The sequence below is a fragment of the Protomyctophum bolini genome, assembly GCF_963924005.1.
Source record: "Protomyctophum bolini genome assembly, chromosome: 7".
Taxonomy (NCBI): Eukaryota; Metazoa; Chordata; class Actinopteri; order Myctophiformes; family Myctophidae; genus Protomyctophum; species Protomyctophum bolini.
In genome coordinates, this window is record NC_137868.1 from 4734743 (window position 1) to 4748190 (window position 13448).

Consider the following 13448-nt stretch of genomic DNA (forward strand, 5'->3'; position numbering starts at 1 on the left):
TTCACACGCCGTGCCGTGATGTACATGTGATTTTGTTTTGTTTACATATCCATAGCGATGGAATGGCGTCCATATCTATGCAGTACATGGAGGGACTAGGTGGAATGATGATGTCACTATGATGTCAGACATGCCCAAATATGGATCTCCATGTCATTATTGCCCAAATATGGAGATCCATGATGTCAGACTGGCCTTCAAGTAGCCTCTCTGGTCCTCACACCTATGTCCAACCGCCACTCCAACTGCCCATATATGGAGATATTTGTATCCATCAGTCCTTGTCGCTTTTATGCCCATATTTGGAGATCTCTGTGTCTGTCACGCCTTGTCCATTTATGCCCATATATGGAGATCCCTGATGTCATCATTATATATATATATATGCCCTATAAGACCATATATGGGCATGGCCCCTTTGTGGCCATATATGGAGCTGAGTGATTTGTTTGTGCTTGACACCATGGCGACAGATTGAGGTGGTTGATGGTAGCCTACCCCAAATTTCAGCAGCTGTCAAAAATTCCCTTAGGGTAGTTGAATAGAAACCAATGTGGGATATGTTAGTAGACACCTTTACAAACACATTGGTGACTGGTAGTAGACACCTTTACAAACACATTGGTGACTGTTAGTAGACACCTTTACAAACACATTGGTGACTGTTAGTAGACACCTTTACAAACACATTGGTGACTGTTAGTAGACACCTTTACAAACACATTGGTGACTGGTAGTAGACACCTTTACAAACACATTGGTGACTGGTAGTAGACACCTTTACAAACACATTGGTGACTGGTAGTAGACACCTTTACAAACACATTGGTGACTGGTAGTAGACACCTTTACAAACACATTGGTGACTGTTAGTAGACACCTTTACAAACACATTGGTGACTGTTAGTAGACACCTTTACAAACACATTGGTGACTGGTAGTAGACACCTTTACAAACACATTGGTGACTGTTAGTAGACACCTTTACAAACACATTGGTGACTGGTAGTAGACACCTTTACAAACACATTGGTGACTGGTAGTAGACACCTTTACAAACACATTGGTGACTGGTAGTAGACACCTTTACAAACACATTGGTGACTGGTAGTAGACACCTTTACAAACACATTGGTGACTGGTAGTAGACACCTTTACAAACACATTGGTGACTGTTAGTAGACACCTTTACAAACACATTGGTGACTGTTAGTAGACACCTTTACAAACACATTGGTGACTGGTAGTAGACACCTTTACAAACACATTGGTGACTGTTAGTAGACACCTTTACAAACACATTGGTGACTGTTAGTAGACACCTTTACAAACACATTGGTGACTGGTAGTAGACACCTTTACAAACACATTGGTGACTGTTAGTAGACACCTTTACAAACACATTGGTGACTGTTAGTAGACACCTTTACAAACACATTGGTGACTGGTAGTAGACACCTTTACAAACACATTGGTGACTGTTAGTAGACACCTTTACAAACACATTGGTGACTGGTAGTAGACACCTTTACAAACACATTGGTGACTGTTAGTAGACACCTTTACAAACACATTGGTGACTGTTAGTAGACACCTTTACAAACACATTGGTGACTGGTAGTAGACACCTTTACAAACACATTGGTGACTGTTAGTAGACACCTTTACAAACACATTGGTGACTGTTAGTAGACACCTTTACAAACACATTGGTGACTGGTAGTAGACACCTTTACAAACACATTGGTGACTGTTAGTAGACACCTTTACAAACACATTGGTGACTGGTAGTAGACACCTTTACAAACACATTGGTGACTGGTAGTAGACACCTTTACAAACACATTGGTGACTGGTAGTAGACACCTTTACAAACACATTGGTGACTGTTAGTAGACACCTTTACAAACACATTGGTGACTGGTAGTAGACACCTTTACAAACACATTGGTGACTGGTAGTAGACACCTTTACAAACACATTGGTGACTGGTAGTAGACACCTTTACAAACACATTGGTGACTGTTAGTAGACACCTTTACAAACACATTGGTGACTGGTAGTAGACACCTTTACAAACACATTGGTGACTGGTAGTAGACACCTTTACAAACACATTGGTGACTGGTAGTAGACACCTTTACAAACACATTGGTGACTGGTAGTAGACACCTTTACAAACACATTGGTGACTGGTAGTAGACACCTTTACAAACACATTGGTGACTGGTAGTAGACACCTTTACAAACACATTGGTGACTGTTAGTAGACACCTTTACAAACACATTGGTGACTGTTAGTAGACACCTTTACAAACACATTGGTGACTGTTAGTAGACACCTTTACAAACACATTGGTGACTGGTAGTAGACACCTTTACAAACACATTGGTGACTGTTAGTAGACACCTTTACAAACACATTGGTGACTGGTAGTAGACACCTTTACAAACACATTGGTGACTGGTAGTAGACACCTTTACAAACACATTGGTGACTGTTAGTAGACACCTTTACAAACACATTGGTGACTGGTAGTAGACACCTTTACAAACACATTGGTGACTGGTAGTAGACACCTTTACAAACACATTGGTGACTGGTAGTAGACACCTTTACAAACACATTGGTGACTGTTAGTAGACACCTTTACAAACACATTGGTGACTGGTAGTAGACACCTTTACAAACACATTGGTGACTGGTAGTAGACACCTTTACAAACACATTGGTGACTGGTAGTAGACACCTTTACAAACACATTGGTGACTGTTAGTAGACACCTTTACAAACACATTGGTGACTGGTAGTAGACACCTTTACAAACACATTGGTGACTGGTAGTAGACACCTTTACAAACACATTGGTGACTGTTAGTAGACACCTTTACAAACACATTGGTGACTGGTAGTAGACACCTTTACAAACACATTGGTGACTGTTAGTAGACACCTTTACAAACACATTGATTGGTGACTGTTAGTAGACACCTTTACAAACACATTGGTGACTGTTAGTAGACACCTTTACAAACACATTGGTGACTGGTAGTAGACACCTTTACAAACACATTGGTGACTGGTAGTAGACACCTTTACAAACACATTGGTGACTGGTAGTAGACACCTTTACAAACACATTGGTGACTGGTAGTAGACACCTTTACAAACACATTGGTGACTGGTAGTAGACACCTTTACAAACACATTGGTGACTGTTAGTAGACACCTTTACAAACACATTGGTGACTGGTAGTAGACACCTTTACAAACACATTGGTGACTGGTAGTAGACACCTTTACAAACACATTGGTGACTGGTAGTAGACACCTTTACAAACACATTGGTGACTGGTAGTAGACACCTTTACAAACACATTGGTGACTGGTAGTAGACACCTTTACAAACACATTGGTGACTGGTAGTAGACACCTTTACAAACACATTGGTGACTGTTAGTAGACACCTTTACAAACACATTGGTGACTGGTAGTAGACACCTTTACAAACACATTGGTGAAGAACATTCTCGGTAAGAAATGTATTCCCAGATTTTATTAATATCCTCTGGTCTATAAAAACAAATCTAAAATCAATTCCAATTGAAAGTCAACCTGTACTCTTCTGCCCTCTAGCGACTGTTGTTGCAACTGCAGTGTCCACTCTTCACATCAAGCAGACTAGTCCATTCAAGCTCTGTCCTAAATTAACTTGAATCTGAATTAAAGCATGCACATGTATGGGAAAAGATCTTTGAGGTCACCCTACATTTTAGCTTTTGTGTATTGTCTTGACACTTGTAGAAGCCATCCTCACTGTTTAGTATGTCTATTTATTATTATTATTATTATCATCACAATTGTTGTAGTTATTATTTGGCATTATTGGTTTGATGGGTTATTATGTATTTGAATCACGGTTTGGACACCAAGGGCACGCCTCCCCAGGCCTAATTGATTGATTGAGAGCATATATGTAGGCCTGGGTGATTGGGGAGCGGCATGCACCTGGTGGACAAACTAGTTTTTACCAGACAGAACACAGAAGGAGCTGCTTGTAATGTACCATGCACTTTAAAGGAAAGTAAATACAACGACAGGACATTGAACCTGTGGACAATCTCTTTCTTTGACCTGCGTACATCCATAGTCCCTAGGTGCATCAGTGGGTTTGTTGGATTTAAAGGAAAGTATACATACAACGACATGACATTGAACCTGTGGACAATCTCTTGCTTTGACCTGCGTACATCCATAGTCCCTAGGTGCATCAGTGGATATAAGGTAGAAATGTTTGGAACCAACAAACTTGGAGCCACAACATCACTGTATGTTGAGTAGTAGTGTATGCTATACCGTTTTTCAGGTAGTGGAAACTACTATCCCTCTGAGAGAATTAAAAACGAATCTAAACGAATCTAATCCAAGCTGAACTAGTCTAATATGAACTAATCTTGGATAATCTAAACTAATCTAATCCCCCACCTCTGCTCAGATTAGAACCACAGAGCTCACAAAGAGTTTCTAGCACCATTATGTTAGAAATACAGTACGTGCCAGAACAAGACAATCTCCAAAGTACATCCAAACTACAAGTCTGCCAGCTATTTTGTTCAACCCCTAAAACCTAATAATTTGTTGACTGGAGTCCCCCACGGCTCTATACTAGGCCTCTTCCCTTTCCCCCCTCTGGTATAGTTGCTGCGTTATTGAAAATAGCACATCTACAGGCTTGTCAGATCTGCTGTTTTCGCTGAATTTTTGCCAACCCGAATAATATATTATGAAAAATGTATTTTTTAACTGTTAAAACAAATAGCATAAATAGCAGGGGTGTAAAAATGTGAACACTATAACTGCAAGGAAAATCTATTTTTATTTGAAGATATTGAATTGTAAAGAGCAATATCGTTTGACTTTGAGTTTATTGTATAGTTTTGCAATGCAAATAATCGGTATTGAATATTGCAACGCCAAATAATCAATTGTAGATCAATACTAAGTACTTTTGGATTATATTTAGCAATAATAAAAGAAGAGGGCTTTAATTACTTTTCCATACAATATCGCTGACTTGGTCTCGATAAATCATAAATGTGTGCATTCTCTGTGTGTATTCTGTCAAGGTGCACGTTAACTTTTGACACACATGCATTTCTTGGAAGTGACACAACTTCACAACGAATGAGGTGGACACATTGGCCATGTTGTTTTTGTGACTGACGATCACTGATCACTTTGTCCTGGTGATTTTTGTTTTATGGAGGAACATAAAAATAAAAGCTGCAGGTCACTGAACAGAACACAAGTTTAGATCAGATTAATATGTTTTGATAATACAGGTCGAAGTGCATTAATAACAAGACATGTGTAAGATATGATGATGGTGAAATAATTGAAGGCAGTGTTATAAATGAATGATATGGTATGAGATCATTAGTTCATGTAATCAGTGAAAACCCTGACATGGCAAGTGCTGCAGAAGGAGTGATTATAGATGGTCAAATATTTAGATATTAATTTAGAGCTTATACTATACTACACCAATCTACTCACGTGTGGTCAACGTTTTCAGGAACTTCAAGTTGCCTATAATGATGCCACACTCATTTTACTCATGAGGCCTAGATGGTGCCGTGCAAGCGCAATATTCTTGTGGCTGCAAGAGTCAATACTTTTTCAAGTGGTGTGTCGCTTGGATGAGTCTGTGAATACTAGCATCATAAGTAAAGAAGATATAAAACAATGTGTCGCTTGGATGAGTCTGTGAATACGAGCATCATAAGTAAAGAAGATATAAAACAATGTGTCGCTTGGATGAGTCTGTGAATACGAGCATCATAAGTAAAGAAGGACAACGATATGCACATCCCAGTTTTTAAATACGGTGCTGGACCAAAAAAGTGATCAAATGAAGAAAAAGGTGGAATGTCTGCACACGACATAATTCTGCTCCCCCCCCCGTCCTCTTTATTTCAACCTATATAAAACAACGTTTCGCCCCTCCAGGCTTTCTCAAGTTGGAACTTGGGGTCTGCAACATTCATTCATTCATTGATTCATTCATTCGAATACAAGTGATGGTCAACAATAATGTAATAATAAGTTATTAGTGAAGATTATTATTAATACGTTCAATAACCATCAAATGTCTTCTGTCCCCATGCATGTGAAAACCACGTCATGACTTCTCGCATATAGAACCATGGAAGGACAAGCTGGTGTATAACCAATACGTTTAACCATAATTCATGCAATATATTGTTCTTTTACTTTTGTGACTGATTGCTTTATCTTTGTCCTAGTGATCATGTTTTAAGGAGGAACACCCCATGAATTCAGGTGAGTATAGGCCTAATGCATAGAAAAACTGTCATTTTGGACTTTGGAGGTGAACCGTGAACTATCCCTTTAACTTTTGACACACAATGTTGGTTTTCTTGGAAGTGACACAAACTAAAACATTAGGCATGTTGTGTTGTTTTTTGCGATTGCTCCGAAGTGTGTCTTTGTCCCAGTGATCTTTGTTTTATGGAGGAAATAAGAACAGGAAAAATAAAAACAGCACAACTAGGTCACTGAACGCAAGCTTAGATAAGATCAAGACGTTCAGATAATACTGGGTTAATGTGTATTAATGCTGGGGGGGTGTGTATTTAAACGAGGCCAACAGACGGTATAGCTCCAGAGTTAGCAGAAGAGCTTCAGAATGACTGCGTCCACATACGGAGCCCCAATGCTGTCATATGTGGCCTTGTTGTTACTAGGCTGTCTGTCATGTGCAGAGGCAATAAGGGGAGACACCCTGGATGAGATTCCACAGCAGCTTGTTAGCAGAGCAGAAAGGATCACCCAAGAAACGTGCCAGCCTGACATCCACGCCGTGCTGAGAGACATGACCGCTCTGATGACCGAGCAGAGGATCCAGCTACAAGCCACCATGGATCTGATGACCGAGCAGAGGATCCAGCTGCAAGCCACCATGGACAGACTCAAGGACAGTGAAGGTCTCATCAAAGGTGGGTCTATTGATTAAATGATTACATTGTAGCCTACTATGCAACTAAATTATTTTTGATGCAATATTTGACAAAAAGTGGTTTTAATTTTATCTTTTTACAGAGCAGCGTGTTGATCTGCAACAGACCAAGCAGGAGCTACAAGCAGCTTTGGAAAAACTCAGTGACAGCAACAGTTTGATTAAAGGTAGGCTACATTTTGAGGGGCCCTCCTATGTCCAGCTGTGAGGGTGCGTGTAAACACAAACTTTGTCCTAACACAAACCATTGTCATGTACAGTATAATGAATGGCCAGTTTTACGTCATTGTCCCAACACAAACATCAAATGCCATTGATAATGAATGGCCAGTTTGAACACAAACATTGAAGACGAAGGTGCAAGGACGTAAATTCAAAATTTCCGGAATGTGATGAGGTATGATGATGTATGATGATAAGAGCACCCCTCACTTCACACGGGTGTGATTTATTTTTTTTCCACTGTACTGTGTGGGGAAACTAAGTATTTTTGCGAAAATATTTAACCAATCGAAAGCAGTAAAAAACACTTTGGACAAAACCTCTTAACTCCACTGGACCCTCTACTAACTCCACCACCTCTCCCCCTCTCAAGTTTTCTTAATTTCCTGAAAAATGTATATTTTTGCATTGTTTGTGGACTGTCATGTCGGTTTATTGTCATTTATTGTCATTTATGTAAACTGTAAAAAAGTTCTATAATGGGCTGGGCTTCTTCAGAAGCATGACAATTTAATAACGAAAAATCAATCACGTATTATGTAACAGTTGTGGCCGAGTATTTTCAAACGTTATGTTATTATTCTCTCCAAGCTTCTCTTGAAACCGTTGAAGCCAGATCAAATGCCACAGAGCATGGCGTGCAGTTTCTACAGACGCAGCATGAAGGTAAGGAATAAAACTCAGTGCTTCAGTTCAGTTCAGTTAGGTTTTATCTTTAGGACATGGCCTACAGTTCATACATAGCACACATAGTTTACAACTTTTTTTTCTTCTTTGAGTGTGTGTGAGAGTGAATGCCTCAATGTTCATACAGTTAAAGTACATACTAATCTGCATGCATGTTAAAGGTTTCATGACATTCCTTTTCATTTCCAAAAAACCTGAACTTTGAACATTCAGTGGATTTACTGTGGTCTGCGATTTCTTTCTGTGTCTGTGAAGCCTTTTGAGCTGCAATGAAAACGGGCCAAACAGTGAAAACAGTGGCATCTGCAGATTTCTATGTCATATACGGGATTTGCTGACTGTGTCAGCAGCAGGAAAATCAGAGCACTTGTTTGAGCCAGAAAACCACAGACCACAGGAAATCTACAAAATTTTAAAAGTTCAGGTTTTTTGGGTGCAATTGAGCTCAGAAAATGTAAAAAAATATAAAAACCTTTAATTACCGGTTATTCTATTACATTTCATGTGTGTCTTACAGTCAGACAAGTGTCTTTCTCGGCCGCACTTCTGGCCTCTGGAAATGGAAACACCGGACCATACAATGTTGACACTATCCTGATCTACAGACATATCATCACTAATGTCGGTAATGGATATAATCCAAACACAGGTATGACGAATCGTGAATAATGCATAAAAAGATCATGCAAACGGTGTAAACAGTTAGCCTACATATATACATTAGTTAAACAAACAGTGATGTAAATAGCTTCAATGTAATGAACCAGGGGCGGTCTTTTAGATGGGTGCCGGGACATTTTATGAGTAGGTACAGTACCGAGTACAGTATTACATCCCAGGACCCGCGGAGGGTGACGTGATTGCATTCTTTCTCAGTTTAGTGAGTCTAAGGATGCACAATGCAGGCTATTTGCATCACTGAATTAACAAATGATGTTCTTCACTTACAAGACAGTAAAGTGAAAAGTCAAACTAAATCAAAGTATTTTCCAAACGCAGGTTTCTTCACTGCGCCCGCGAAAGGTGTCTACCAGTTCAATATCTTCGCCTATGGTCAAGGGGGAAATAATCCCACAGGAGCTGTGTTGCATAAAAATGGCCAGCCTGTAGTTATTGCCTATGCACATCAACCTAGCCATCAACATAGTGCATCTAATGGAGCCTCACTGCTGCTGGAGACAGGGGATGTAGTCTATGTGAAACTCTACCCTAATTCATGGATACATGACACCATAGACCACCCTAGTACATTCAGTGGTCACCTGTTGTTTACAGTGTGAGGAAGAGAATGCATTTATACAATAACATCCATGACTGTTAACCCATTTAGACCTGAGACCAAATGTCTTCTAAACCATGGTAGTTTTCTTAACATCTTCTTACATAGACTGATAGCACAATATTATTAGAAATAGTTCTTAAATTACAAATTGTTTATTTTAATCAATATTTCATAATTATGTTGTGTTTTTCTTTTCTTTCTTTCTTTCTATTCCCATTGGTTTTGGGTTTTGTTTATTTACTCACAAACTGATTTAGTGTTGCTAATTTGATGTGTTCTGGAAAACGCTTTGTAACTGCAGCTTTAAAAACCATTATACTTTATACAAATAAACTTGCTGATGATAATAATGCTTATTTTTATTCCACAACTGTCTATAAAGCGGACGTAGAATACGCACATCGACAGGCTGGGTGCTGGGCTAAATAAACTTCAGCAGATAATGGATGGAGCCCGCACACCACAGGTACAAGAAAATACTTTCTTTATTCAATAAAGAACGTCTTTTCTTGTACCTTGTACCTGTGGTGTGCGGCCTCCATCCATTAACAACTGTCTTTATTAATGTCCCGGACGGAGGGCAATTACATTTAGGCCTACAGCAGTTCGTAGAGGTTTGAAACGTAAAAACAGTACAAAACAGCAAAACACTACTGTGTTCATTTCAACTGTACATCACTGTATATCAACAATTCTAACAGAGAATTAAATAAATAATAATACTGATGAATAATATACACACAGTAACAATAATTAATACATGAAATGAATGCCTGATCACATTTTGACTAGTTCATTTTTTTTTCATTCTGTTATGCCATTGTACGTCAGTAGATGGCAGTAGTTGCCAATACATACATACAACTTTGATCCCACCTGTGAAAAATGCCACTGTCTGTAATAAAAACATGCACATAGAGTATGTTCTGGTCATGTTCATCTCAGAGCACATTTTGGACTGATATGTGTGATTGCTCACAGTACTAATTGGTACACTGATTGAGCCTCAACTCAACTACTTCCATGAGATTGAAATAACCAACTCCACCATCAATATACATATATATACAACACAATGAGAAGAGACTTTTAGCTATTGAAGCTATTTACATCACTGTTTATTTATAACAGCCCAAATTACACACCTGGCTAAGGACCTATGGATGCTTTTGACTTCAAAAGGTGGCGCTAAAGGTGTGACCAAAATGGCACTGTGTATGCATGCGTGTCATCAGTGCGTTTCTCGTCTTTTAGTTTTTTGTGGTCTTCCCTTGTTTTGCGATTAATTTGTTGTAATCTCCCTGCATGTCTCTCCTTACCATGATATATAATATATGATATATAATATAATAATAAACGCAATATACAAATGTATTGAACTTGAATGTCTGAGCTCAGAACAGGCCCGTAGCATCAACAGAGAAAAAGAGCAGTAACACTTCCTGTGGTAGTTTATTAGTTGTAAATGTTTGACAGTAGGGCATGTCCTTCTATACAGTCTCAGCCTTATGTTCCCACAAGGAACAAAGAGGATTACGAAAATAAGTTATCCTAAGAACATTGTACAACTGTACACTAATAAACATTAGTTTTTAGCATGGCAATCCATTCATGAACCATATGCGAAGACACAGTAGTCTTTTGGAGGACATTTTATTATGAAAGTGACAATTAACATTAAACACCATAAGTTATGTTAGAAGGACACATTTTAGGACACTGCTATGCGTGTGTGTTCAGATGAATGTACACAGTCTCTCCAGAGCAGATGGGTTTCTGTTGCTGTGTGTTCAGATGAATGTACACAGTCTCTCCAGAGCAGATGGGTTTCTGTTGCTGTGTGTTCAGATGCATGTACACAGTCTCTCCAGAGCAGATGGGTTTCTGTTGCTGTGTGTTCAGATGAATGTACACAGTCTCTCCAGAGCAGATGGGTTTCTGTTGCTGTGTGTTCAGATGAATGTACACAGTCTCTCCAGAGCAGATGGGTTTCTGTTGCTCAGGAAGACCAGTTCCTTCTTTCCTTCTTCTGTTAGACCTGAAAAAACAAAAAACACACAACATGTTTCGGCGTGACTAAAACTATGACGTGGAATTATTCCCCCGGTTGGCCATAAGAGATTGTCCTCCTTTTAAATCATTAATCATTAATTAATTGGTTATCGAGTAACCATGGAGTTTTGGCCATAAGAGATTGTCCTCCTTTTAAATCCTTTAAGCACAATCTTAAAAAATGGTTACTCGATAACCAATCCTGCAATTTATCCCTATTGGCCTGAATATAAGACATATTATTTTTTTAGTTTTCAATGGAAATATCCTAAAAGACAGGGTCGTATTATAATCGGGGACTAGACTATTTGACATTCAATGTTCTTTTTCCCACAAATGAGTCTTGAAAAATGGGGTGTCATTTTATATTCGGCACAATACGGTAAATACTGCATTTTACCTATAACTTATACCCGTTGTACCTCTGTTTTTTTTAGGGCTGGTGCCCCTAACAAAACAGAGGTACAAAGGGTATAAGTTATAGGTAAAATGCAGTATTTCTATCTTTTCAACGTGACGTTATGTGGCAGCCAAGTCTATGGACTTTTGTATGTTTGTCTTGTTCATGCTTACTGTGAGGGTGCTGTAGCCAGCAGCGGTCCACATAGTACAGGTAACAGCTCTCAAACTCCTTCTCACTGTAGTTGGAAACCGACACCGGGATGAAGGGATCCATTCTGTCGAAGCCCTCCTGAGAGAGAGAGAGAGAGAGAGAGATGATGATGATTCGATTGGCTGAGCCCGGAATGTGATGATGTACGTACGGTGTGATTTTTTTTTGTCATCATTCTACTCGACGAAACGAACACTGTGACGGTGTCGACCCTATACTGACCTCTCCCAGCAGCTCCTGGGGCAGGTAGGCCGTGTTGGGCTTGTAGAGAGAGCCCGTCTGAGAGAGAGACGCCAGGACGGCCCCCCCGCACTGAAAGAGACGGGGACAAAAATACCTTACGTTGTTATTGGGGGAAAAAAAGAAAGAAGTGATATTATTGTGTTGTACTATTAGCAGTATAAGTAGCCTTGTGGATGAACTTTACCCAGTCATTGTTCATCAGTTTCCTGAGGTTGTGAACCAGAGTGAGCTCGTCTGGAGACACCTGAGATGGGGGGGGGGGAAGGGGGGGGGGGGGAGAGAGAGAGAGAGAGAGAGAGAAAAGAGAGAGAGAGAGAGAACCCCCAGTTTAATATTTTTGCTGTCAGGCAGAAACCTATTTCCATATTCTAAATGGTTGTGGTTCACACTAAAGTATACAAAATAGCAGAGCTACAAGCACGAAACGTGGCGCAAAGCGATGCCTTTTGAGCTCGTTTCAAATCCTCAGTGTTAATTTTACTCCGAGAGTGTACAATTGGAAATGTGTACGCATACGTACATCGTTTTTAACCTTCAGTCATTTAGCCGATTCCCTGGAACCTCAAGGACCCCTTGTCGGTCCCCAGATCACCACGTCGAGAACTAATTAAGACTATATCCGCGTGGAAATGTTACTTTCGAATAATGATAATGATGGCGTACATTTTGTGAATAAGGCGCCCTTATATTATGTGTAAATGTATTCATTATTGCGAACGCAGTGAGCACTTACTATGAGACCTAGCAGATCATGTCTGTCTGTCTGTCTGTCTTGCTTTTGTGCCCATATATGGAGCTGAGTGATTTGTGTCACCATGACTCAGCCATAACCATATAAGGAGTCCCCAAAGCAGCTATACGTCCAAAACCCAAATATGTACGAGCTGCGTTCGCTTCCCGCGTTTGCGCGTCTTACTGGTACTTCACGTATAATTAACTATGGTTGGTGCAACACAAATGTGTATAATATGGTTCTTCCTAATTTTAGTAGTATTATCACCATGGCCTTCAAGATATAGAGGGGTGAGGAGAGAATTAATGGAACTGTGGAGAGGTGTGTGTGTGCGTGTGTGTGTGTGTGTGTGTGTGTGCGTGTGTGTGCACGTGCGTCTCTCACAGCGCTCTTGTCCTCCTTCTTGATGCTGGTCTGACCCCAGAGGGCGTTGACCCCGTCCACGGCAACGGCCAATCGGAAGCCTGCGTCCGGCTGTCCGCTCTGCAGCCGCAGTTCCTTCATCAGAGCCCCCACGACGTCACTACTGCTCTTCACTCGAGAAATACCCTGAAAAAAAACATCACATAGAAGTTG

The 13448-nt window shown here is 40.0% G+C and overlaps 1 protein-coding gene across 1 annotated transcript in view; it reads right to left on the reverse strand.

Annotated features, from left to right (window-relative positions):
• Positions 1-10694: 10694 nt before the first annotated feature.
• Positions 10695-13448, reverse strand: part of dap3 (death associated protein 3) — a 6482-nt gene continuing 3728 nt past the window's right edge. The window contains exons 7-12 of the mRNA XM_080767319.1: positions 13257-13421; positions 12324-12383; positions 12119-12208; positions 11857-11974; positions 11177-11269; positions 10695-10962 (exon numbers count right to left, since the gene is read on the reverse strand). Coding sequence (XP_080623445.1) covers positions 11184-11269; positions 11857-11974; positions 12119-12208; positions 12324-12383; positions 13257-13421 — 519 coding nt within the window. The 3' untranslated portion in view covers positions 10695-10962; positions 11177-11183. The remainder of the gene's footprint in view (positions 10963-11176; positions 11270-11856; positions 11975-12118; positions 12209-12323; positions 12384-13256; positions 13422-13448) is intronic.